Source organism: Rhamphochromis longiceps, linkage group LG3 (genome assembly GCF_057381845.1).
Source record: "Rhamphochromis longiceps isolate RC_006_pf linkage group LG3, R_longiceps_female_GT1.1, whole genome shotgun sequence".
Taxonomy (NCBI): Eukaryota; Metazoa; Chordata; class Actinopteri; order Cichliformes; family Cichlidae; genus Rhamphochromis; species Rhamphochromis longiceps.
The window spans coordinates 43,010,522-43,038,339 of record NC_140559.1 but is presented as its reverse complement, the minus strand read 5'-3'; the positions used below and the strand labels follow the sequence as shown (position 1 = coordinate 43,038,339).

At 42.3% G+C, this 27,818-nt stretch overlaps 1 protein-coding gene across 1 annotated transcript; it reads right to left on the bottom strand.

The window, feature by feature from the left end:
- Positions 1–2,785: 2,785 nt before the first annotated feature.
- Positions 2,786–7,510, bottom strand: LOC146674904 (low affinity immunoglobulin gamma Fc region receptor II-like). The gene is made up of 5 exons (XM_085401118.1): positions 7,399–7,510; positions 4,906–5,172; positions 3,169–3,288; positions 2,994–3,009; positions 2,786–2,912 (listed from the first exon to the last, which is right to left on the bottom strand). Exons 1-5 carry the CDS (start codon positions 7,508–7,510, stop codon positions 2,786–2,788), a joined length of 642 nt encoding a protein of 213 aa, XP_085257244.1.
- Positions 7,511–27,818: the final 20,308 nt, after the last annotated feature.

Genomic DNA, 27,818 nt, shown 5'->3' with positions numbered 1-27,818 from the left:
TGCCCCTGGTGTCTGTGACTTCCTGTTGGAGAACAATAAAGTTTAAACAAAACAAACATCGTCTGCCCTCGATGTAAAGTGAAGTTCTGTTTTGTGTGATTGAGTCTTTACAGAGAGTGTAAAGTTACCTGTATCCTTGCAGGCTTTGTTTAGAAGGTGCAGACAGACTTTGTACCTGTGTGGAGGAGAATATCGTCTGGTTTTACTTTCATGTAAACATCTGGTCTCAGACATCTTATTATTTGCAATTCGTTCTGTGTTGTGAACATTTTTTGTGGAAAATGTGAAGCTGAAACACTTCTCTATCTTCTTCTATATCAGTAAAAAATCATTAATACTTTATCCTTTTTTTGGTTTTAAATTACCTTCACCTGGGATACTTGAAGCAATGCTGTGTTTTGTGCTGCGATGATGTTACTCAATTAAATGAAACTGACTGTCAGACAGAGATGAGCTCATGCTTTGTTGTTATTTAATCAGAAATGTATGAGTGAGAATTTTGCATGTATAATATTGAAGGAAGTAATTAGAGTAAAATACAGCTTTATTGTTAACTCGGCTTTGGTCCAGACTAATATATGTTTTTTAGTGCAGTGGCACTCTGAGATCAATGCAATGTGTTGTCAGGCATATCTAGTTATTCAAACAGTGACGCTAACAGTGCCTGTAATAGATTACTTTGGCTTGTAATTATGGATAGATTTTTGACTAAGACTAAAAAGAAGAGAGTTGCAGTTATCGATCTGGGAAGTGAACAGGCTATGAACAAGAAAGGCAGTGGCATGTGGGGAGAGAAAAGGACAGAGACGATTAATGTTACGGAGTTGGTAATATGTAGACCGAGTGATGTTATTGATGTGTGAGTTAAGAAATAGGGTACTATCAAGGATGACACCCAGACTTTTCACACATGGGGAAACGGAGACCGGCGAGTTATTGATTGTAATAGAAAAGCTATTAGTTCTGGATAGCGTTTATTTAGTGCCTACCAGGAGAAGCTCAGATTTGTTACTATTGAGTTTGAGAAAATTGGAAGAGAACCATGAATTTAGTTCAGCTAAACAGAGGGTGAGGATGGGGGTAGAGCAGAATCAGGTTTAGTGGACAAATAAAGCTGGGTTGGTCACGGTTCTGGGTCATTTTGACCCAGCATTTTCAGTTTCTTGTATGTTGGTATTTTTCTGTATTATGGTTTATTTTCTGATTCTTTAGTTGTCCGTTTTTGAATATTATAATCCTAGGTTTCAGTGTTATTCTGGTTAAGTTTGTTCGTAGGTTTAGTTCAGTGTCTAGTCTGTGCCTGTCATGTTTCCTGTTTTACTTTACTTTGTAAGTCTGAGTGCTAGGTGAATGTGTTGAGTTTTGCTTCCCTTTGGTCTTGTCATGTTTGATTTCTCCCAGCTGCGCTCTCCTCCTGTGTCTCATTCCCCTCGTTATTCCCCAGGGTATTTAAGCCTTCTGTTTCTCTGTGTCAGTGTTGTGTCCTCCATCATGCTGTGTGATCCCTTCTGTGCCTCTCTGTGGAGTTTTAGGTTTCGTTTTCTCAGTCTAGTTTAGTTCAGTTCTGCATCATTTCCCTGAGTCTGCTAATAAAGCTGCATTTTTCTGAGTTCAATTCTGTGTGTTCGTGACAGGATGTCATCAGCATAACAGTGACAGTGAATAATGTATTTAAAAAAAAATATCTCCAAGAGGAAGAAGGTAGATAATGGAAAGAAGGGGCCCCAGGACAGATCCCTGGGGCACGCCTGCAACCAGAGGAAAGGGCTGAGAAGTGAAGGATTTAAGTCAAATAAACTGAGTGCGAACGATGGATATATGTTTTTATATTTAATTTGTTTGATGTTTAACTATTTTTGCCATCTCACTAAATACACTATCTACTGTGATTTAATTAAGATGAAAAGAATAAAATAATAGATTTACACACATCGCTTTGTTTTCATACATAAGAAACACCAGGCCTGGCCAAAAACCAACAATAGGGTGGGATTTTGCAATTCATGTTAAACAAATATACCTGAGGTATGTAGAAGGTGTAACAAAACTTTCTAAAGGATGGCAAGAACATTTCTTCAGCGTAAAAATATGACAACACTCTTTATTTTGTCACATATAGACGGACAATATGATACAATATCATTCTGCTTAGGAAGCAGACAAACTTTCTCTAAACTCTGAATGGCCTTCGATGTGTATAAGATTCGACTCTGGTGTAGCGGTAGTATGTAGTAGCTAAGTCTGGTAAGTGAATTTCCATATTGACCTATAATTACCTAAAACATAATGAAGTGACACATTTCAGTACAAACACTGACTGAAAATATTGTGACTGTACCTGCAGCTCACATCTGTACATTGATGTAAAAAGCACTCCCCTCTGGTTTATGATGCTCCCCTGTTAAAATGATCAATTGAATCCACAAAACAGAATTAATACTTAAAAAACTTTCTGACCACTCTGCGATCACTGTTTGTTCTAAGATCTTTAATCTCAATAAGAGAGGAGGTGACTTTCTCATATTTATGTGGTCCTCAAATGTTCATATTTTTATTTACAGGATTGTAAAAACATGTTACATGGAATTAGTTTCATTAAATCAAAAATAAATTTCATCTCAAACTGCTCTGTGCATTTCAGTGCATATACTGTACCATTTCTGTTTTTGACTTGTTTGATTGATTCATAGACGTTAGCAGTACCTAAAGAAAAATATAAGCCAGGGTTACATTAATCATTTTATTACAGTTACACTAAAGATGAGATGTTTAATAAAGATCAATATTAATAATGATAATAAAGATGGTTTAAATGCTGACCATGTTGAAGAGAGTCGTACACATGAGTTTCATTCTGGTTGACTCCATGATTTGTGGAGGAGCCCGGACTGTGACTCTCAGACTGGATCGACCTAAAACATAAAATACACAATAAACTTAAAAGTAACTGATGTTTGTTTAAAATAATAATTTTTAAAAAGTATTTTACCAACCTGGTGAAGCAGGAATCTGTGAAAGAGACAAATGTTATTACACATGTTTGTCATGTATAAATTGTTCCACTGATATTTTGTGTCATGAGATCAGAATACATGTATATGTGTGAATAATTAAAGTGTATGTAGTAAATAAACTCTCTAATACAGCATGAAAAGAAGAGGCTCTTACACTTGGACTGTCTGCAGCGATACAACAAGAGCAGGAGAATAATAATGAGAGAGACTCCACAAACCAGTCCAACCATCAACCACACAGGAGATGAAGCGCTGTCAGCTCCTGACACGGTTACTGTAATGACTAATGACAATTATTAAGTATTAATAAAATATAATTATATTAGATGTTTTACAGAGGTTCTCACAAAATAAACCACGTTGACTTCAAAAGTTAAAACACACAATTTAATGTTCCTTATAATAATAATGAAAATCATTTACAGAAATCATCTAAGGCGCTTGGAAAGAAAAGCATGAGGACTTTGTTTCTTGTAGACATTTCACCTCTTATCTGAGAAGCTTCTTCAGTTCTAAGGTCAAATGGTGGAGAGTCCCAGATTTAAACCTAGTGGGTCCAGACGCTTTTCTTTGCAAGCTCCTTTGACTAGGATGACCTGGATGACTGAGAACCTTCACAGACAAACCTAGTGGGAGTTTCTCCCCCAAGAGGGACATGGACCCCCTAATGATCCTCTACCTAATCACACAAGCCAAGGTATGAAAACGGGTGTGGGTCACAATCAGCCCAGGTTTTGGGTGAGCTCATTGTTAAACCTAGCTCCACCCCATCATGTAATTTCCTGAGGTCAGATGGCCCAGGATGTGAGTGGGAGATAAGGCGTCTTGGAAAGGATCACAAAACTTATTATAGATTATAGATGGCAGAGAGTTGGTGTCGTAAACCCCCGCCTCTGTTCAAAGATGGTCATTCACAGTGGACATAGATGGCTTCTTTCACTCCTCTTTCAAACCATCTGTCCTCTCTGTCCTAAACGTGAACTTTGTCTTCCTCAGAACAGTGACATTTGTCCTTTAGATGCAGATGGACAGCCTAGTCTTGTCCTGTGGAGGTGGCTCTTCTCTGTTGTGCCATGCGTTTATGAAGTGGCTGTTTGTCTCTCCAATGTAGAGGTCTGGGCATTCCTCACAACAATGTACAGCATACATCACATTGTTAAGTTTGTGTTTAGGAGTTTTGTCTTTGGGATGAACCAGTTTTTGTCTGAGTGTGTGGCTGGGTGTGAAGTACACTGGGATGTCGTGCTTGGGCAAGACTCTCCTGAGTTTTTCTAATAAACTGGCTACATATTTTACAGATTTTAGAAATTTTATATGGATGTGCCATGGGCTCCCCGGTGTCATCTATTGTAGCCAACCTTTACATGGAGGAAGTGGAAATAAAAAGTTCTTGGCTCTTTTAAAGGTAGAGTACCAAGCCACTGATACAGATAACAATATTATCATTCCCTATGTAGCCGGTCCAACCATCTTTGAACAGACACGGTGGTTTATGACACCAACTGTCTACCATCTATAATCCAGTTTTGAGATCCCTTCCCAGACGCCTTAACGCCCACTCACATCCTCGGCCATCTGATCTCAGGAAATCACATGATAGGGTGGGGCCAGGTTTCACAATGATTTCACACGAAACCTTGGCTGATTGTGACCTACACCCATTTTCACACTTTGGCTCATGTGATTAAGTAAAGGATCAAAAGGGGGTCCATGTCCCTCTTGGGGGACACTCCCGCAGGGCTTAAATCTAGGACTCTACACCATTTGACCTTAGAACAGAAGAAGAGTCCAGACGCTTTTCTTTCCAAGCTCCTTAGACTACGATAACCTGGATCACTGAGAACCTTAATAAGACATTTACTGAAACACACACTGTTTTGATCCTGCTCACCTTTAACTGACATCCAGCTCTGTGCTGACTCTCTTCCTGAGTACTGACACTTGTAGAAACCTTCATCAGACTTTGACACTGCAGAGATGTTCAGCTCCCCTCGGGTATCATTTTGAATAAGTTTGTCATTGTGATAGAAAAACACATTGGAAAGTATTTTTTGTGTTGTCAAACTGCAGCTCAGACTAACAGAAGCTCCCTCAGTCACAGGATGAACAGGACTCACCAGGATAGGAACATAATCGTAAGGATAATAAATAGAATTTTCTGTGAAAAGAAAATACAATTTATTCAGTCAGATGATGTTTATATGTGACTGCTGTAGTAGTGGTGTGATGTTTCAACACAGCTGCAGGAGGACAGGTGGAGCAGAATAGTTCACGGAGCTGCTGTTGTGGATTTTATTATGACATATATACTTGTATACACTAGACATGTTGTCATATTTACTCACATGAATCTTGTGTAATCATATATCCTCATATATGCTGTGCACACTTAGAATGAAGCGATTTATATAGAGGAGTCACTGTGTTAAGCATTTAATCTGAATGTTTAAATCACACAGCCCATATATTTAGGACAAATATATCTACCATCATATCAGTGAAAAAGTTTGTGATCAATATTGTTTGAAAATGTAATAATTAGGATCAAAAAGTAACCTTTGATTGTGTTATGGCCAACAGTGACTAGTCCAACATAAGGTTAATGCAGCTCAGCACTTTTAGAGTATGCACATAGAACCCTTACTCAGCATTCATTTGTGTTTATCTGTACCGCCCCACGCCCTTGTTGTCTCCAGGCCTTTCAATGCCTGTACAGAAAACAGCCCTAGCTGGGTATGCACCTGAGATTTTGGTCCTAGCTTCAGTTGCCTGAAAACAGGAAAAACCTTTTTTTTTTTAGCATAAATAGCAGTTTATGTCTGGAATGCACACCCGATAAAATTGTCAACTTTTTAAAATTGTTAACTATTTAAGACCTACCACAGAACCAAGTCCGCCAGAGCTTATCTTTATATTTTTACATGCTGTAGTGCCATTTTGGGAGTATTTCAAGCTGCTATACATCATTACAACCATTGGAAGGGAGGACGAGCAAATACTGGCTGGCCGCGACAGACGCTGAGACAGCGCTTCATGGTGCAGTGTTTCCGATTGATGTGCTGCAGAGTCTGGTCAACACCTTCGAACGTCAGAGAGCTGCAGAGCTTCTTGAGCCTGGCCTCATACTACCGCAGGTTCATCAAAGCGTTTGTGACCATCGACAGCCCCCTCCACCGCGTGACGGATAAGAGCCAGTCCTTCAGCTGGGGTGACCCCTGCAAAGCGGCCGTTGTCCAACTAAAAGAGGCCCTCACAAAAGCCCCGGTTCTGGCCTACCCCAAAGCTCAGCAGCCTTCCATTGAGGACACAGATGCCAGCAATTTGGGGGTTGGAAATAAGCTGTGCACTGGGCTGAGCCGAGAGGAACTAGAGCAAGAGCCGACGCAAACTGCTCGCTGTAGTTCTAGCAGTACAGCACTTCTGGCTAGCTGCACTTGCCAAAGGTACTTGCAATTCATCTCCCTATAATACTAGCACCAGCTGCGTGGCGGCCTCCTCATCACTCCTACCACTGTGCCTTGCTGCTAGCTGGACTTGTGAGAGGTAGGGCTGTAGCGGGGTGACTCAGTTTTACTTCAGTATCTTAGCTGGCATTTTAGGCATCGCTGCATGCTGCTGGGAGCTCAGCATGGTGGTCAACGGAGGCAGCACATAAATCGGAAACACCGCACCATGAAGCGCTGTCTCAGCGTCTGTCGCAGCCAGCCAGTATTTGCTCGTCCTCCCTTCCAATGGTTGTAATAATGTATAGCAGCTTGAAATACTCTAAAAAATGGCGCTACAGCATGTAAAAATATAAAGATAAGCTCTGGCGGACTTGGTTCTGTGGTAGGTCTTAAATCGTTAATAAACTCTGTTCTAAGAATTAAACTCTTTTCCAGAGAATCATTATGAGTGATTTGATTTTAATTGGATCTGAAAAGCTCGACCTCATTGGTGGGATAAAGGTTATCATGCTGGGTACAAAATTTGTGACCCAACACTGTGCACAGTGCAAGTAAAATAAATAAAGTTTGAACTCCCTGACTGGCTCTGAACTGAGGGGAACTCAGACACAGCACAACCTTTGATACAACTGCACCTTTTTACATGATGATCTTTAAGAATAACACTTTGATGGCAAACACACTGAGCTTTTTAGTTGTTTAAATAGAAGAGAGAAAATATAAACAACTTTTGACAAATTGAATTATGAATAAATCGAGTGAAATGAGACCAACATAATTTAAGAATATTTTGATACTATGGAGCCTAAAATCTTCTGAAATTTAAATTTTTGTTTGTCTTCCCACATAAAATTACTTCACATACAGCAAAGCTGGGACAAATTTTAATGTGATGTCTAAATCATAAAAATCGAAGCAGAAAATGTATAATAACATACTCTGTACAGCAGTGATGTTGACTGCTCTGCTGAACTCTCCTGATCCAGACTCACACCAGTACACTCCAGTATCTGACACCGATGTGTGGATTATACATGTGGATCCAATCATTAGCCAACAGTTATTATAATATGAAGGGTTGCGCTGTAGAACATTCATCACTCTCCACTCTGTGAAGTTTCCCTTACAGGTCAGTGAGAGAGAGTCAGAGAGGAAGTGTTGCACTCTGTCAGGACTCACTGTCAGAGACACTGCTGAATTAACATCTGAAAACAACATGCAGTGAAGAGACAAAGTACAGAGACATTAGGATTCAAAATATCACAGTAAAAATATTCCTTTGTTTTTTTCGTTTTTTTCTTGAGATCAGCTAATAATGTAAAAAGATAGTAATTATTTGGTGAAACTGCATTTTTTACATTGAACACATTATATTTTTAGTATCTTTATATTAGACTCACTGGTCCAAAATGAAAAGAAAAAAGAGAAAATCATGCAAAATAAATATTAAACATAAGGAAAATAAAATATATAAGCAAATGCTTTTTCTACAAAACACAGCTGTACAAATGTCTCCACCATATTTGTACCAAATCCTTTTCTTGTTAAACCCACAATAGCTGCAAATAAATCTATGAATGAGATTTCTTAATACAACTTTAAATATAGTGCAGTTGTGAATTTCTGTTCCAAGCTTTGAGAACTAATTCTTCCACTTCTTAATGTGAGCTGTCCAGTTTTATTTATGGGTTGTACATACAAACAAAGTTACCACATCATGATGTCACAGTCAAAAAAATATTTGCTGCTACAGCGCGCATTTATACAGCTGTTCCAACTATAGGGGGATCACGCTTCTCAACTGGGAAAGTCTATACCAGGGTGCTGGAAAAGAGAGTCTGTCTGTTATTTGAACCTCGAACAGGAGGAACAATGCGGTCTTTGTCAAAGAACACTGAAACAGGTCTTTACACTCTCAAGGATAGTTGAGGATGCATGTGATTTTGCCCAACCAGTCTATATGTGTTTTGTGGACTTGGAGAAGGTATTCAACCATGTCCCTCGGAGAGTCCTGTGGGAGGTGCATTGGGAGTAAAGGGTGTCTGGCCCATTGTTACAGGCCATTCAATCTTTATACAACTATTGCGAGAGCTTAGGCTGCGTAGCCGGCAATAAGTCAGACTCAATTCCGGTGAGTGTCAGACTCCGCCAGGGTTGCCCTTTGTCACCGATTCTGTTTGTAATTTTTAAGGACAGAATTTCTAGCTGTACCCAAGTGACAGAAGGCTTTCACTTGGGTGATCTCAGAATCTCATCTCTGCTTTTTGCAGATGATGTGCTTCTGTTGGCTTCATCTGGTGGGAATGGAACGGTTTGCAGCCGAGTGTGACACAGTGGGAATGAGAATTTCTATCCCAAGTGGAAGAGTTTAAGTATCTTGGGGTTCATGAGTGATAGGAGCGGGAGATTGAGGTCCGTCAGGGTGAAGAGAGAGCTGAGTTGAAAAGCAAAGCTCTCAACTTACCAGTCGATCTACGTCCCTACCCTCACCTATGGTCATAAGCTGTGGGTAGTGACTGAAAGACTGAGATTGTGGATACAAGCGACAGAAAAGAGCTCAGAGTACCACCACTGCTCCTCCACATGAAAGGAGCCAGTTGAGATGGTTTGGGCATCTGACAAGGATGCCTCCTGGGCACCTCCTGGGTGAGGTGTTCAGGGCATGTCACACCTGAAACATTCTTTCTACAACGGAAACCAAATATTCAGAAAGTTCTTCCCCTATCTGTTGCAGAAGTTCCCATATATGTGTGGCACTTCTAGGTTGCTTTGTTTTCACTCTTCTTTTCAGTTCATCTCAAACCAGCTCATTGTATCATGATGCCTCTCACTCTGTACAAGTCACCGACCCTGGATCAAGCAAAACAGCTCCAGGCCATCACACTTCCTCCTCCGTGTTTGACAGTTTATGCCACACACTGTGGGACCATTCTTTCACCTACTTGACGACCTACAAAGGTCCTCCGTGAGGAATGGAAGATTTCAAACTTTGATTCATCAGTCTATAATACCTTCTTCCAGTCTTCAATGGCGGTGTTTCATGGCCCAGGCAAGCCTCTTTGTCTTATTCTGACGTCTTAGCAATGGATTTCTTGCTGGAACTCATTGTGTCAAAGCTGCAGCTCGAATTCCTCTCTTCACAGTTGAAACTGAGACTTGCTTACTGCGACCACTATTAAGCTGTGCTTGAAGCTGTCGTTCTGTGAGCCACTTATCATGCAAACTGTTAACTATGACAAACTTGTCCTATGATTCAGTTGTGGCTTTGGGTCTGCCAGACCTCTTCCTGTCAGAGTTTGTTCCAGTTTCTGAGTGACCTCTGATGGTAAAGGAAACTGTACTCACTGACACCTTGACTTTCTTTGCAATTTCTCTCTAGGAAAGACCTACATTTTTAAGTGTTATGACGGTTTGTCTCTCTTCCATTGCTAATTGCCTTTTTCTCACCATTTTTGCAGCAACACATTACTTTCTGTATTACAGTACTGTTCAACTGATGCTCAGGGGGGTGTAGTGTGTGTGTTCCAACACTCCTTTTATGGAGACAGAAGGGGTTGTAAGTAACTTAGAAAAGTTGGAACACATGTAGCAATTAGTAGCACCAGTTTTGAAGTCTTGATCAAGCTCCATTGCTGCAGAACAGCTTTAAATTGTTAACCCATTTTGTGTTCCCTTTCTGTATATTTCTGAAATGTATATTATTTTTCAGTTTTGGTTAACCTTATCTTTTTTATAACCTCTGGCAGTTCACCACTTACCTCCTGTTCTCCACCTGGAGACAGCATGTGACATGCACTAGTACCCTCAGTGACACGCAAAATAAAACAATGAATACACTACGTACTAACTACACAAGACAACACAACACACTAACTATACACTCCAACCACGCCAAATGTGACAAATCTCCCACATCTCAAAACTCGCTGTCCATATCACTATCTCTCTCTATCTCTCTTGCACTCACTCGCTCTCTCGCTGGGGGATGACACTGCAATATATTTAGTTTAGGCTCAAAGTGTCAATGTTCGCTTATTTGACTAAACATCACTTTCATATGCAAAACCTGGGTGGAACTAGGACCTGTTGATCCACCCCAGTTCTAGTTTCAGCAATTGAACAAATGTACTGTTTATCAGGTTGGGGAAACCTGCAGCCAGGTGAGACCGAAGAAGTCACTTGGATGGTTGATGAAACTTTTCTACCACATACAAAGTCCAGAACACAATCAACTTTTTGGGACAATAAATCTACAGTACGGCATCAGAAGTTACATGAAAAGATGCAGATGAACCATTGCCTTAGTCTGATGTTTAAATCAGGCAGCTTGCTGACAGCTGATCGAAATCCACCCACCCAATTTACCGATACCTGCAACAAACAAGGGTGTGTCTACACAGGAGCATGGGGTGTACTAGACCATGTTTATTTCAAGCCCTCCATAAAAACTAAAATCAGATTTGAAGTTAAATGACATCTTACATGGCATTAACTAAATATTTTCAAAATCTAAAAGTAAAAGCATTTTTTCTAAAAGATAAATAATTAAATAATAATAATAACATCTATTTCTAGCAGCATAAAATGTTATTAAAGCACAGAGAAGACTTCAGAACCCTGATACGCTTGCTGTTCTCACACACACAAAAACACATAATATGACCACACATCAAATTTACCTCATCCTGGGGATAAAATACTTTCTTTTAGTCTTTTATTCTTCTAATTATCTTTTAAAATGCTTCTGTCATAATTCTGTGATATTGTCTGTTTCACAGATTCCTTCTACAGTGAGATATTTTGCAGCAGCAGGACCAAAACTAAAAGCCTTTGAAGTATATTTTAAATGAACAATAACAGCAGCTGTTATTTGTGACGTCTTCTTCTAGCGTCCATCTGTAGTCAGTGTTTCTCTTGTATTTACCAGAGCTGTTAACCTGCCTGCTGACATCTTTGTTTCTTTATTAACTATATTTGACTTTTTTTTATCTGAACACCTACCTGAGCAATAAAGAGTCTTAACTGTGTAAATCCTGTCTGTGCACTAAGTAAAAATAATCAGTACAAACAGTAACACGAGTTTGAATATCAAAGTAAAAGTATTCAAAAAGAAAACATTTAAAATGTCATAGATGTCTTTTGTTTTTCATGTTATCACATTAAATAAAAACTGAAAAATAAGAAAAGGAAACAAGGAAATTCAGTTTGGTTTGATCACAGAGAGAAAGGAAAATATTCAGTTCAGTTCTTCTTTTGGGAAGTTTTAATGTACACAGACATCAATGGTTGTCATGGAGATGAGATTTTAATAAATCTTGTTGAATAAAAATGATGAGCTAACATGAGCTTATTGAAAGGACAGAGAGAAACAAACTGACCTGCAGACCAGACAAACTTTGGTTGACTGTGATCAGTGTGATACTCTGGGTCTCCTCTTCCAGCTCTGCACACATATCCTGCTGTGTGTGTCTGTCCATGAATGATGTAGGAGTCCTGTGCAGTCCCACTGCCATCAGGTAGCAGCTCATAACTGTAGGATTTCCCTGATAGATCAGGAACAGCTTTAAACCAGTAGAAGCTCCATCCTGCAGACGGATGTTTAACCTCACAGTTCAGAGTTACTGAGGCTCCAGGACTCAGCCATGATGGAGACACAGTGAGGACAGGATCTGTTCAAGAAAGATTTTCTCTCAATGTTTTGTTTCGTAACTCTGAATTCAATTTCACAAAAATGTTGACTCACAAATATTTATTATGAACTAGAGTGAGACTATCTAAACGTGAAATATCTCAACATGTACTAATAAAAACACATTTTTACAAACTTTTTGTATTTTCAGGAAAAAAGGAGTTATGACTGCACTTACTGTCAAAAACTGTCAGTGTGACTGAATCACTCCACTCTGTTGTTTTATTCTGTGAACTTTTCATTCTGCCCTTACAGCGATAGTTTCCACTGTTGGATGCTGAAGCAGAGCTAATCCTGTACTCAGTTTGATTTTGAGGTTTTATCATGCTGTTTGTTTCCCACTCATAATCCCACTCAGTGTCTCCTCCATGGATCTCACATCTGACAGTGATCGTCTCTCCTCTGTATATCTCAGACCAGTTTGGATACAGAGTCACAACAGACCTGATTGAGACTGTTAATGTTCAAGAAAGTACAATAAAAACACATGAAAGACAAAAGGTTCAGTTACCATCAGATGTAGTGCTTTGTGGGAAGTTACATTTAAACTTAATAGTTGTGTCAATCCTGACAGATTCATACAGAAAATACTCTGAAATACTCTGTTGATCAGCATGATGATTTTGTTTATATTTACTTTTATGTTTCTACAATTAGATACATACTGTGATGTTTACAGAGATTTTATTTTAAAAGGTCAAATGTAAGGCGAAAGGAGAATATAGAAAAGAGGGACAACGAAAAACGGGAGATAAACAAGTTAGCGCTGCAGACTGTGTTGCCGCTGCAAGCCTGAGAATTAAAGAATGGAACTGAGAAATACTGAAGGTGTCATCATTAATGTTTGAGGCATTCAAACATTACATTGCCGACGAGAGTAAAGGTTACAACTAGGGATGGGTACCGGTGTCCGGTGCCATGATGGCACCGGTTCTGACATAAATGGTAGTAACCAGACTGAAAAGCAGCGCACATTTCGGTGCTTTTTTTTCCTGAGCTGTGATACACTTCTAGCCAATCATTTTACGTTTCCGAGGATAGTAGGCGGCCCCGGTACGTACGTTCTTTTAGAGCAGAGCTACAGATTAAAAATGTCCAAGGCGAAGCGGTCAAAAGTCTGGCTGTACTTCACAGCAAAATATGCAAACTCAGCAGCCTGCAACAAGTGCTTTAAGCTGATACTGTGATACTGTCAAAGGAGGTAACACCTCAAATCCGATGAAACACCTGGCGACGCATAGCGTTTTTTTAAAGCCCAGAAATGCGCCGTATTTGATAGCTTGCTGCGAGACCTCACACCGAGCACATCTACTGCGGGTGGGTTGCCTGTTATGCAACATCCCCCAAAAACACGAAGAGGAGAGTCCTGGCCCCTAGCCCTGCCAATGTAGCAGAAATGATGACGGATGATGATGGCAGCAGCAGCCGTTCTTCTCAGCGTGAGTAGCTTAATGTTGTTCGTGTGTAATTTACGTTGAGTAGGCTAACCACGTTATTACATTAATGCATGTAAGGTGAACTAGCAAACACCATCATAACTACATGCGGCTGTCCTCTTGTTTGATGGCAGATACTCCCTTCACCCTGGCCAAAAAGGCTAAAATGACCAAAGAAAAAGTGGAAAACAGTTAAACATGAGAGGTTTAGGACAAAGTTTGTGTTTTTTCCATTGTTTAAGCACTGCTTCCAGCCAAGAGTGATACCATATATGCCCCATAGCTGCAGAAAAGGCTAACATTGTTATCTTTTTACAAAAAACAGCTGAACATGAGAGGTTTTTGGACCAATTTTGTGTTCTCCATTCTTTAAGCACCGGTTTGAGCACCATTTGAGCACCGGCACTGTTTCAAAAGTACCGACTTGGCACCGGTATCGGATAAAACCTAAACGATACCCATCCCTAGTTACAACCAAAGCAAGACGAAGGAAGTTGCCCTACCCGGAGCTTAGGAGACAAGAACATGGCCCAAAGACTACGCTTACAAAATTATGAACATGGTAATAAATCCGGTCAATTTCTAGCAAACCAGCTAAAAATAAGTAAAGAAAAAACAACTATATGTGCTGTTCAAGATTTATCTGGGAACACAATATATGAACCGATACAAATAAACAACATTTTCAGGGATTTCTATAAAACGTTGTATTCACCACAAATAAACCCATCTAAAAACGAAATTGATCAGTTTTTGGACAACATAACTCTTCCAAAATTATTAGACACTCAAGCAATGGCACTGGATTCACCACTGACACCAGGTGAACTTCAGGAAGCCCTGATAAGTATGCCCAATAATAAGGCTCCAGGTCCAGACGGCTTTCCTGCAGAATTCTACAAAGAATTCTGGTCGATTCTAGCACCAGTTTTCTACAGAACGTTGTTGGAAATTAAAGAAAAGGGCAGACTTCCATCAAATATGAATTCTGCAAACATTGATCTCCTGCTAAAACCAGGCAAAGACCCTGTATATCCCTCAAGCTATCGTCCAATATCCCTTATAAATGTAGACCTTAAAATAATCTGCAAAGCTCTCTCAAAGAGACTGGAGAAAATAACCCCCCTCTTAATTCATCCTGACCAAACTGGTTTCATAAAAGGTAGGCACTCATCAACAAATACACGTAGATTACTTAATTTGATAGACTACTCATACAGTAAAAACCTAGAAACTACAATATTCTCTTTAGACGCAGAAAAAGCATTTGACAGAGTTAACTGGAAATTTCTATTTGCAACTTTACACAAATTTGGTTTTGGATCCTCTTTCATCAACTGGTTAAAAATATTATATAATTCCCCAACAGCTTGTGTCAGAACAAATGACCAGACATCCTCCAGCTTCTGTCTCTTGAGGGGCACCAGGCAGGGATGCCCACTCTCCCCTTCACTGTTTGCAATTTTTATTGAACCACTAGCAGCAGCAATTAGACAGAATTCAGTAATTAAGGGCATAAAATGCAAGAACGTGGAACATAAAATCAGCCTTTATGCGGATGATGTGTTACTCTTTCTCCAAAATTCACAAACCAATATCTCTGGGGTGATTGAATTGATAAACTCTTTTGCAAGAATATCAGATTACTCAATTAACTGGTCAAAATCTACAGTCCTACCGATTAATTGCTCCCTCCATAATTCCTCTTCTACACCACTGCAATCGGGAAATATAAAATATTTAGGTATTAATGTTTCTCCCAAGCTTGCAGATCTAACTAAATTAAACCATATCCCACTTTTAAAGAAGGTAGAAGATGATCTGGCTAGGTGGAAATGTCTACCCATATCACTCATGGGAAGGGTTGCCGCTATAAAAATGATGGTCTTACCAAAAATAAATTATTTATTCTCAATGATCCCAACTAAACCGCCACAAGATTGGTTCAGATCTCTAGATTCATGTATGTCCAAATTCCTTTGGAAAAATAAACCCCCACGTATAAGCTTAAAAACACTACAAAAGACCAAGGATAGAGGAGGATTAGAACTACCTAACACTCAGCACTACTTCTTAGCCAACAGGCTTCAGTTTATCTCAGGATGGCTAAAACATACCCTCTTAGATGAACCTTGGCTAGATGTAGAACAAGCACTTTGCAATAATCTAGAGATCTCAGACCTACCATTTATCAGCTCAAACATCCAACGACATGAATGCTTTAAAAGCATCAACATCAGCTCTTCTCTGACAGCATGGTGGGAGTTTCTAAAATTGACGGCGTCTTCATTAATCCCATGCACACGTACACCTATCTGGAACAACCCTGACATATTACAAAACAATAATATGATAAACTTTTCAAATTGGAGTGGTAAAGGAATCAAATATTTAGAACATATACTAGAAGGAACAGAATTTATTTCATTTGACGGACTAGTTACACAATATGGGATCAACAGGAAAAGATTTTTAGAATATCAACAAATTAAATCCATAGTAAAAAAGAAATTCAAACCGGGTCAAGTTGAACTACAAACACCACCAAGTGTGGTTCAATTTCTTACTCTTAAAACCCCCAAATTACTATCCAAAATATACAGAATGCTTTCTAAAACAGATGAATCAATATCACTTCCTATTGCAAAATGGGAAGCGGATTTATCAGTTAACTTAGACCTAAACTTCTGGTCTCAGATTTGCTTAAAAACCTTTCATCTAATTCATCTAAAAGCAATGAACATTACTGGAGATGCGAGATTAAGAGCATTATTGCTGCATGTAGCTGGTGAAAAAGTGCATGACGTTTACGACACGTTAGCAACAGATGGCGACAAGTACGCAGATACAAAACAGAAACTGTCAGCATACTTTGCGCCTAAGAAAAACGTGCAGTATCCGATTTATCTGTTCAGGAAAGCGATGCAGGAATCAGGTGAAACGTTGGACAACTATCACACCAGGCTTAGGATTTTAGCCAAAAACTGTGAGTTTGCAGACATGACTGCAGAAATCAAAACACAAATTATCCAAAGCTGTGCATCATCACAGCTGCGTAGAAAAGCACTCAGAGAACCTGATTTAACATTGGATGATCTATTAAATCATGGCCGTGCATGTGAGTTGTCTGAATTGCAAGCTACAGGGATGGAAGCTGACAAGACAGCTGCACAAAGTACAGTACAGCACAAAACAGGACGTGACACCACGGCTAGAAACAAATGGATGCCCTCATGGCAGCCGAATAACCTCTGTCAAAACTGTGGAGGCAGATATCCTCATGAGCAAGGCTGCCCAGCCAAAGACAAAATCTGTAATTCTTGTGGCAAATTCAATCATTTTGCAAAGCAATGTCGCTCAAAGAGAAAAGAGACACATTGTGGAAAGAAGTATAAGAAAAACCTGCCACTGCAAACTGTTCATCAAGTAACAGACAGCGCTGCACATGTGGAGACAGGGCACACATCCAGCAGTGATGATGCTTATGTATATGTGGTGAACACAGCTCAACATCCTAAACTCCCACATACTGAAGTCAGAGTAATGGGCACCCAGATACCGGTGCCAATCGACTCTGGAGCCACTGCTAACTGCTTAACTTAAGCCACCTACAACAAACTGACACCACGTCCTACGTTAACATCTACAGACATCAAGATTTACCCATACCACTCATCTACGTCTCTCCCAATGTGTGGTGCGTTCAGGTGCAGTGTGGAAAAACAAGACAAACCAGTTAGGTGTTCCTTCTTTGTCATTAAAGGAGGAGGTTTCAATATTTTGAGTTTTGAAACCTCAAAAGACTTGGGATTCCTCCAGATTGTCACTGCGGTCTCTTGTCAGTCTCAACGTTCCGTTGCAGACAATCTAGTAGAACAACACCGAGAACTTTTCCAGGGAATTGGAAAACTCAAAGATTTTCAAGTGAAACTGCACATAAACACACAGATGTAAAATCAACCTGTCAACCACACAGACGTGTTCCTTTTCATTTACATCAAAAAGTGGAGGACGAACTTCAGAAATTAGAAGCTGATGACATTATTGAAAAGGTTACGGGACCAACACCGTGGGTTTCACCCACTGTACGCACCATTACGCACCATTACGGACTACAAAGCCAGGGACACTGCGCCGATCAATGCCGACTCTGCATTCACCAACGAGCTGAATCGGTTCTACGCCCGTTTCGAGGTTAGCCAGGCGGCTAATGCTATCTACCGCCTGACTACAGAGGACAGTGACGTCATCAGCGAGAGACCGGTGACCAGCATCGCGGAGCATGACGTCCGAGCGGCACTGAGGAGAGTGAACACAAGGAAAGCAGCGGGGCCAGACGGCATCACCGGCCGTCTGCTGCGCTGCTGTGCTGACCAGCTTAGCAGGTGTGTTCACTTACATCTTCAACGAGTCCCTGGCGAAGTCTGTGGTCCCCACATGCTTCAAAAGATCCACCATCATCCCTGTGCCCAAGAACAGCAAACCCTCATCCCTGAACGATTACCAGCCAGTTGCACTGACCTCGGTAGTAATGAAGGTGTTTGAGAGGCTGCTGAAGAACATCATCTCCTCCTCCATCCCAGACACCACAGATCCGCTGCAGTTCGCCTACAGATCCAACAGATCCACAGAGGATGCCATCGCCCACGTCCTACACACCACTCTCAGCCACGTGGACAAGAAACAGGGTAACTATGTGCGAATGCTGTTTGTTGATTACAGTTCAGCGTTTAACACAATAGTGCCCTGCAGACTGTTCACAAAGCTCAGGGATCTGGGACTCAACAGCCATCTGTGTGCATGGGTGTTGGACTTCCTCACTGGCAGAACTCAGGTGGTGAGGGTGGGCAGGTGCTTCTCCAACAGCATCACCATCAACACAGGAGCACCTCAGGGATGTGTCCTCTCGCCACTGCTCTACTCCCTCTACACTTCAGACTGCGTTGCCACCCATGGCTCCAACACCATTGTGAAGTTTGCTGACGACACAGTGGTGTTTGGTGCCATCTCCAACAACGATGAGGCGGCCTACATGGATGAAGTGAAGAATCTGGCATCGTGGTGCCAGGACAACCACCTCCAGCTGAACGTCAGCAAGACCAAGGAGCTGGTGGTGGACTTCAGAAGGGGTCAGCACAGAGACTACAAGCCCATTATCATCAATGGAGCTCCAGTGGAGAGGGTGCAGTCCTTCAAGTATCTTGGTGTCCACATCTCCTCAGACCTGACATGGGCTGCCCACATTCAGGTCCAGACCAAAAAGGCTAGGCAGCGCCTGTATCACCTACGACAACTGAGGAAGTTCAGGGTCTCTCCAAAGATCCTCAGGATTTTCTATACAGGCGCTGTGGAGAGCATCCTCACACAGAACATGACATCGTGGTTCGGGAACAGCTGTGTGAAGGACCAAAAAGCTCTCCAGAGAGTGATCCGTACAGCAGAACGCTGCTGCAGGATTGCTCTCCCCCCGCTTCAGGACACTTACACCAGGAGATGCCGGACTACTGAAGGACCCGTCCCATCCTGGCAACAAACTGTTCCAACTTCTGCAATCTGGTAGAAGGTTCCGCATCATCCGGGCAAGGACAGAGAGACTCAAGAGGAGCTTCTATCCCCAAGCCATCCGTGCCCTAAACACACACACCCGCCCTCTCACATCATCTATAATTGACTGAGACAGGACTCTCTTCCAGACACTCTAAACCAAGGCACAATGTACATTCCAAATTCCTTTAATTTTAAATATGTTTATATTGTCTATCCTGTAAAATAGTCAGATGTCTATTCATATTAATGTACAGAATTCACCTGCTTGCTGCTACTACTGCACATTCACCCAGTGTATATACTATATGTATATATATATATATATATAATGTTCTTCCTCTACACCCCCCCCCCCCCCCCCAAATTTTTGCACATGTCGAGGAGCGTGTCAGGCTACATTTCACTGTGTGTTATACTTGTATAACTATGCATGTGACAAATTAAGAACCTTGAACCTTGAACCTTGAACCTGTAACACTGCCAAAACCAAAGAATCCAGACGAAGTACGGATATGTGTGGACATGAGACAAGCAAACACTGCAATCGAACGAGAACGACATGTCACGCCCACGATTGATGATGTAATCCATGAGCTGAATGGATCTACGGTGTTCTCAAAAGTTGATCTCAGGGCAGGATACCACCAACTTGAACTACACCCTGACAGCCATTACATTACGACATTCACTACTCATCTGGGACTTCGGCGCTATAAAAGACTGAGCTTTGGAGTCTCTTCTGCAGCTGAAGTGTTCCAAAATGATATTCATCAGACGCTGCAAGGACTGACGGAGTCAAAAATCTTAGTGATGACATTATAGTCTTTGGCAGGGACCAGGCTGATCATGACAGCAATCTTACAGCTCTCTTTAAGTGACTATCAGAGTCAGGCCTTACTCTGAATCGAGAGAAGTGTGAATTTAATAAAACAAGACTTGAGTTTTTTGGTTTCATCTTCTCTGCAGGAGGCATTTCAGCAGATCCTAAAAAGGCTGCAGCAGTTCAACACGCTCCCAACCCAACACCTGCTGACATCAAAAGTCTCCTTGGCATGGCCAATTGCTGCTCAAGGTTCATCAGGGACTTCTCATCGATCTCTGAGCCACTGCGCAGGCTCACACACAAGGACACCCCTTGGACATGGGGTCAGGACCAAGAAACTGCGTTGCAGGCACTCAAGGTCAGTCTCACAAACGACACGACGATGTCCTACTTCTATCCCAGCAGACAGACTGAACTGATTGTTGATGCTAGTCCAGTAGGACTGGGTGCCATTCTCAGTCAAAAAGATGAAAAGGGGATGAAACACATTATTGCATATGCAAGCAGAGCACTGAGTGATGTGGAAACAAGATAGTCACAAACTGAGAAAGAAGCATTCGCCATTGTGTGGAATTGCGAACATTTCCATTTGTATGTTTATGGACATCCATTCACACTGGTGACCGATCACAAGGCACTCAAAATCATCTGGAACAACCCAAGATCAAAGATGAAAGTGCTCGTGCATGCAAGGTTGCAGAAGAGTATGTCAATTTCTTCTCTTATCACTCCACCCCAAAAGCCATGACACAGGAGATAAAAACAGAGACTCTGAAAGACCAGGTTCTGCAGGAAGTCATCAGTCACATCAGGAACAACATGTGGCATCTCACAGATAAATCCCAGCATGCTGACATTTTGAAAACATTCAAACATGTTCAATGTGAACTAACAGTAGCTGACTCATCTGACTTCATACTCAGAGGCACGAGGGTAGTTATTCCAACTGTCCTACAAGAAAGAGCAATACAACTGGCACAAGAAGGGCACCAGGGTATCGTCAAGACCAAAGCGCTACTACGTACCAAAGTATGGTTCCCAGAGATCGGTCGGAAAGCAGAATCTGCAGTTCAAAACTGTCTGCCATGCCAAGCTAGCACACCTGTCACACACACTGACCCTCTGCAGATGTCACCATTACCCGAAACACCCTGGCACAGTGTCAGTGCAGATTTTTATGGACCACTCCCTACGGGGGAATACCTGCTCGTTATCACAGACGAGTATTCTCGCTATCCAGTCGTTGAAAATGTACGCTCAACATCAGCATCTTCTGTTATCCTAGTCATTGACAAAGTGTTCTCCATGTTTGGGATCCCAAGGACAGTAAAAACTGACAATGGTCCTCCTTTTAACAGTGAGGCTTTCTCACAGTTTGCAGGCTACCTAGGATTTCATCATCGCAAAATCACACCTTGTTGGCCTCAGACGAATGTCATTGCTGAGAGATTTATGAGAACCCTAAGCAAAGCACTGAGAGTTGCCGAAACACAGGGCACACCATGGAAACAGCAACTAAACATCTTTCTTCGTGAGTACAGATCTAAACCTCATAGAACAACAGCGAGCTCACCAGCTGAAATACTGTTTCAACGCCAGCTATACACCAAGCTCCCTTTTGTTAACACCACTCCACGGAAGTGTTCAGATGCTAAAGTGAGAGCAAGGGATGATAGTGCAAAGATCAAGATGAAGGTGATCGCAGATGCAACCCGTCGCGCCAGACCACACTCACTAAGTCTGGGTGACACAGTGCTGCATCGCCAACCCAAGCACAACAAATTATCCACACCATACAATGCAAAACCCTACAAAGTGACCAAAGTTAAGGGTTCTGAAATTACAACTACAAGGGATGGACACTCAATTGTCAGAAATGCATCATTCTTCAAGAAAATCAGACATGGACTTGAAGATGCCACACCTGGACGGCATGTCGACCCCACCTTAACAGACAAGCCCAGATACCCAGTCAGATCTAACAGACGTGACCCTATGCATCTGTCTGATTACATCAGATCTAAGACTTGAATATCTGAGTGACCAGTTAAGGTTACGCTGCGTGTAACATGTTTGTTGTTCCTGAATCTAACACTGTAACCTATATTCGAGTGTTGAATGTTGATAGTGTTTAGTCAGAGATCTGCGCAAATGTAGTGCTGTTTAATTGATGTTTAGGTGTGGAGAAACTCAAGTAATAAGAATGTTCAGTGATTTTATTAGGTGCCGTTGTCATAGGTTCAGATTAATAATTCACCTCGCTGAGTACCTAAGTTTGTTTAGAAAAAAAAAGAGGTGATTGTGATGTTTACAGAGATTTTATTTTGAAAGGTCGAATGTAAGGCGGAAGGAGAATATAGAAAAGAGGGACAACGAAAAACGGGAGATAAACAAGTTAGCGCTGCAAACTGTGTTGGTGCTGAAAGCCTGAGAATTAAAGAATGGAACTGAGAAATACTGAAGGTGTCATCATTAATGTTTGAGGCATGCAAACATTACACATACGTGCAGAGTTCAAATAATTAATTGGAGGCATGACTTAATCCTTGTGAAGTGACTTCTTCAGTCTCAGCTGCCAGCAGGTTGGGTTCCCCAATCTTATAAACCGCACATTTGCACAATGACTGAAACTAGGACCACTAAATCAACAATGAGCTGGGAGGTCAGCTCCTTGATCATTAATATGGCAACTGTCATGATCATTGATCAAAGGCCATTGATCAGTGGTCATGAGTACCAATCATTTGGGGAATGGCTGCAATCACTGCATTGTAAGATGTTGAAAGATTTGCCATTAGCCCCTGTCCTCGATTCAGAGATGGTCTTTCTCTTTTCACATAAATGGCCTCCTTGAGTCCCCACTCAAACCAGCGTTCCTCCCTGTCCAGGATGTGTACATCTTCATCATTGAAAAAGTGTCCACTAGGCTGTAGGTGTGACTAGACTGCCGAGTCCTGGCCTGAGGAGTTAGCTCTTCTGTGTTGTGGCATCTGCTTTGCCAGAGGTTGTTTGGTTTCCCCGATGTATTAGTGGGAATCCTGACATTGCATGCTGTTCACAAGTGTGTTGTAATCTGGAGTATAACTTGACACTGCAACTCTAAGTCTTGCACATGTGCAACAGAGAGGTGTGTTCTGTGTTTGTTCTTGATTACGTTCATGTCACAAGTGGCTGATTCCCAAATATAGCTTCAACCAAACAGGCTGGCATCCTTGATAGCTGCTGCGCATACACCAGTGTTCCTTTCTGTGTCAACAAGGCACCAAAAGGCTTTGAGATGGAGGTCATTTTGCAATGTCACAGTTTCGATTTCCTACTGTCCAGCATCCAAGCTGAACATTGCACTTAGTTGCTGAGCAGTTGCATGTTGTGTCCACGTTCATGAAATGATTGGAAATGAATGGCACACATGGCTCAAGCTGATCAAGGTCACAAAACCTGTTCTCAAACTCTTGTCCAAGTCTGTTTATGACTTGACTGTACTTTTCTGCAACTGTGTCAAAAGTATCAGATGCCGAAGTATCATCTTTCAGCACCATCAGCACAGAGGCAAAGTGCAGCACTTTTTTTTCTGTAAATTCAAAGAGATAATGTGGCTTTAAATGCATTTAACTCACTTATCATATCAGCAACAGTCTTACCTTTGTCTTGCAGCTCACAGTTTAAATGGTTCAGTTTCCCAGTAATATCCTTTAAAAATGCAAGTTCAAGTGTGCACTCAGTGTCCTCCAGTAGCGAGGTTTCTTCGCCTTTGGATTGCATGAACTCTTTGATTTCACCCAAAAGTGACACAAAAAACAAAGCAAAATTCATCCCCTGCCAAGCTGTGTTTAGTAGCAGGTCACCATATTCAGCTGACAGCTCCTTCAATAGCACCTTGAATGTTCTGTGCTGCTTAGCTCTGGATCGGATCCTGTTTATGATCTTCACGATGGGAGTCATGACATGCACAAAGGCAACTACCTGTGCACATAACACCTGGTGAATGATGCAGTGGTAATGCAAAAAGTTTGGGAAGTCTGTGTCACCTTTACAGTGAGCGATTAATCTTGGATGTCGGCCGATTATAGACAGAGCCCCATCGGTAGTCACTGATACAAGCTTTTCCAACGGTACCTTTTTCTCCGCGAAAAACTCCTTCACCGTGTTATAGTTGTTAACTCCCCTCATAGTTGTCTTTAGCGACAGTAGTGAGATAAGTTCTTCTTTTGTGAAAAAATTATCAAAGACCATGAGCTGCGCTGTGCTGCTGCTGTCCATGGACTCGTCATACTTGATGCTAAACAACCTGCATTTTGCCCACGTGCACCATGTTGGTGACCCCTGCTGTTCACTATATTACTCTGTTTGTGTTGGGGGACCCCATCCTTGGGGTGGACCAATTTTTGGCGCAGCATGTTTTGGGGTTTAAAATTCACGGAGATAACCATATTTACTCAGGGCCTTCTTGATGTGAGGTCCTTCTACTTCCCTGGCCATTCTGTCTGCGGGGACAGTAGCATCCTGATGACACCCAGTTTGTGGTATTTTGGGTCCTTTTCTCACCTCCATACAGCTTGCCTCGTAAACTGTGAAAATGACATTCCCGACAGCGCCATTCAACTCTACCGGCTAGCATGCTTTCAAACAGACAGAGCTTCTGCTGGACCTTATGATTATCAAGTGCAGACCTATCGAGCTCCAATAACAATAATAACAATGACAATCCAATAAATGTATCAGCTTGTCAGTGAGCAGGAGACAATAAATCAACCCATTGCATTTCATCCATGCAGACCCAAAACTGCACAAACAGACTAAATTTTCTACACAGGGAAACAAAATTTTTGGACAATGTTTTCACTACCCAGAGATTAGATTACAAAACCTTCCCCAACCTTCATGTCTCTGATCACATAAAAAAAACACAGCATCACTGGTCAGTAAATCCCAACAACGACTGATTGTGTTGAACACTGCTGTTTATATAAGTATTTTATTGTATTGTGTTGTTGTGGCAGGGTGTGATCTGCAGGGCCGTGCAGGGCAGGTGGGCACACCTGTACGGCATCAGTAATCATGCCCCGCCAACTTAAATATGGGACTGGGTCCTGACTGGGGATTGTTGGCGTTGGTGTTGTGCATGTTCACAGTGGTGCCGAAACCCAGGAAGGGAGGCATGGCAGATCCAGGACTGAGCCAGCAGAGGGAGGAACTGATGAGAATGGTGGCCGAGCTGGCAGCCACGTAGTGAGAGCAGGCGGTGGTGGAACGCCTTCAGCAGGAAGAACTGCAGGACGAGACCGAGCGCCACCTAAGAAGAATGGAGGAGATGGCGACACTGCTCCAGGCCTGGACGACCCCGCCACTGCCAGCCACACCGGAATGTACTGACGGTGGGAAGCAGTGGATGAGCTGCTGAAGGTACCTCGGCAGCCGGAGGTGGGGGACGAGCCGCGCGGGAGTCTGCACCTGCTGGAGGAGGGAGAACAGCCGGATTAAGGCCTGCTCCTGCCGGGAGCTGTGGAAGAGCCACTCGCAAGGGTCTGCACCGGACAGAGGAAGAGGGGCTGCTGCATGAAAGCCTGCTCAAGTCGCGAGCTGTGGAGGAGCCGCTCCAGCTGGAGACGTTGGACGAGGATCCAAGGGGTCCACACCGACTGGAGGAAGAGGAGCCGCTCCGGGAAGGACTGTTCCAGCCTTTTAACTGGTTCATTTCCAAATAAAATGTAAATTGCAAAGATAATACGAATATTTCAGGAAATGAACACCTTTTCACAAACTATAGGCCAGTATCACTCCTCTCCTAATGCTCAAAATCTTTAGAAAAACCTTTTAGCAGTAGACCAGAAAAATTCTTAAATAAATATCATTCAATCAACCAAAGTCGGTATGGATTCAGAAGAAAGAGTTCAACTTCAGTGGTGATAATATGCACTTGGAACCAATGCATACCACTTACTGCTAAAGAGACAGACTGAAAGAGGACAGTATATTCTTGTTTTTTAACATAACGCTCACTGATGCAGCCAAGGTCAGAAAAAAAGTGACATATTAGACTGCTTTTTAGTTTCCTTTTTTTTTTTTTTTTTTTTTTTTGTCCCGTTTGGATCTATAGCCATCAGAATTGTTGTCTTGAGGCCAAGAAAGATGCCAAGCGGATTTATTTTACCAAGTGGATCATCATGGCCTTGCCATATTGGTCCATTTGATTGACCTTTATTATAATTATGAATTTATTTTATTTTCAGTTGCAAACGGGACAGACATGACTGTGGGATAGGACAGGGGGAAAGAATGAAAGAAAGAGGGGGAGAGAAAGAAAGAAAACCAAAGGGGAGAAGAGACGGTGAGGGGGGGGGAAGAGAGAAAAAAACAAACAAACAAACAAACAAACAAAAAAAAAACTCCTGGGTCACCTGTATGGAGAAAAAAAAACAGAGGAGACAGCAAACAACAAAGAGCAACATAATAAGAGAAAAAAAAAAAGCACCATCACAATAAACTAGCTAGCAGTAGATATCAATAGTTACTAAATAATAAACGATATTGTGCAGCACGCAAGATAGACAGCGCACAGTGTGCTTTGAGGCAGCAGCCAAGAAAGCTGTAGTCCGCGTCTGTGAATACCCATGTGTACACCTGTGTGCATACCTGTGTGGATCAGCATGCTTGCATTCCAAAGGTTTCTCCATGTAATGATCTGCTAGGGAGTGTGGGGGAGCCACAGCCCTGTCCTTTATGGTATCAAGCAGGTATGGAGGAGATCAAAACTCCAGACATCCAGAGGCCCCCAGAACACAAGAGACCAAGGAAGACCCACAGAGGGGCAGCCGCGCCACTGTCCCAGTAAGAGCTAAGGAGAGTCCCAGATGAGGGCTCATTCAGCAGCCGCGGAGCAGAAGCCAGGGGGAGTTGCAGTGACGCGCCCATGAGCTCCGCCGGCAGCCAGCTGTGCCTGAGTGACCGAGCCCCAGGCCGAGAGGCCGGGGACACCCCACCTCCGAAATGGCCCGAGCGAGCCCCAATAAGCGGCCGCCAAGGAGTGAGCCGGTGTGTACCCGGACGCCCACCCCCAGATACAAAGAACCACCAACGCACCGACACCTGAGGGAGTCCGCCACCGGCAGGGGAAGTGGTGGTGGGTGGAGATAGGCCTCCAAACCTTGGAGGGCCCGAGATGTCCCCAGAGAGGTGGCGTCTGATACCCAACCTGACATATAGACACAAACATACAGGCACACACAGACACAAACATCCATTCCCACCCTCATGCTCTCATGTGCACTTCACACTCAACCAACGTAGAGACAGACATAAAGAGAGGCTGTACACACGATCACACTCCCCAAGCGTACTCTACAAACCGGGTCTAGGTACCCTTGCCCCTGGAGGGGGGAACCGCACCCAGACCCAGGTGGTGTTACCCTTTTCCCTGCGGTGGGGAGAGGCAGACCGCTTTTTAGTTTCCTTGTTTTCCACTGATTTATTAATTTTTTCACTTTGTCTGAGAAACTGGATTAATGACCATTTGCCAGAGCAGGCAAGTCCACATTTTGTAAATTATACATGTAGTCTTTATACATGTAGTGTTTCATGGCCACTTTAAATGCACATGTTAATGGTGCAAAAACATGGAACATTTTGGGATTATTTTATTTGACTTTTAAATTACTCAAAAGAAGCCTTGTGCATCTGATTCATTTATGAGAGAACAAAGTTTTTAAATTGATTGCCTGGCTTGGACCTCCCCTTTATGAAGAGGGGCACTGCTGGATGTCAAAAGGGTTTGGGGCACCTGGGCCACTGGGACTTTGTTCTCAACTCGTACGAGAGTGAGCCACCCTTTAGCAGGGGTCGACTGCTCTGAAATTCCTCTGAAAT

Coding starts and splice junctions, on each gene's coding strand:
- LOC146674904 (XM_085401118.1), bottom strand. CDS start 7,510: ATGATTGGATCCACATGTATAATCCACACATCGGTGTCAGATACTGGA. Junction 5,173..7,398: donor CAACATCACTGCTGTACAGA/GTATGTTATTAT, acceptor TTCTTTTCACAG/AAAATTCTATTTATTATCCT. Junction 3,289..4,905: donor GAGCTGGATGTCAGTTAAAG/GTGAGCAGGATC, acceptor TAGTCATTACAG/TAACCGTGTCAGGAGCTGAC.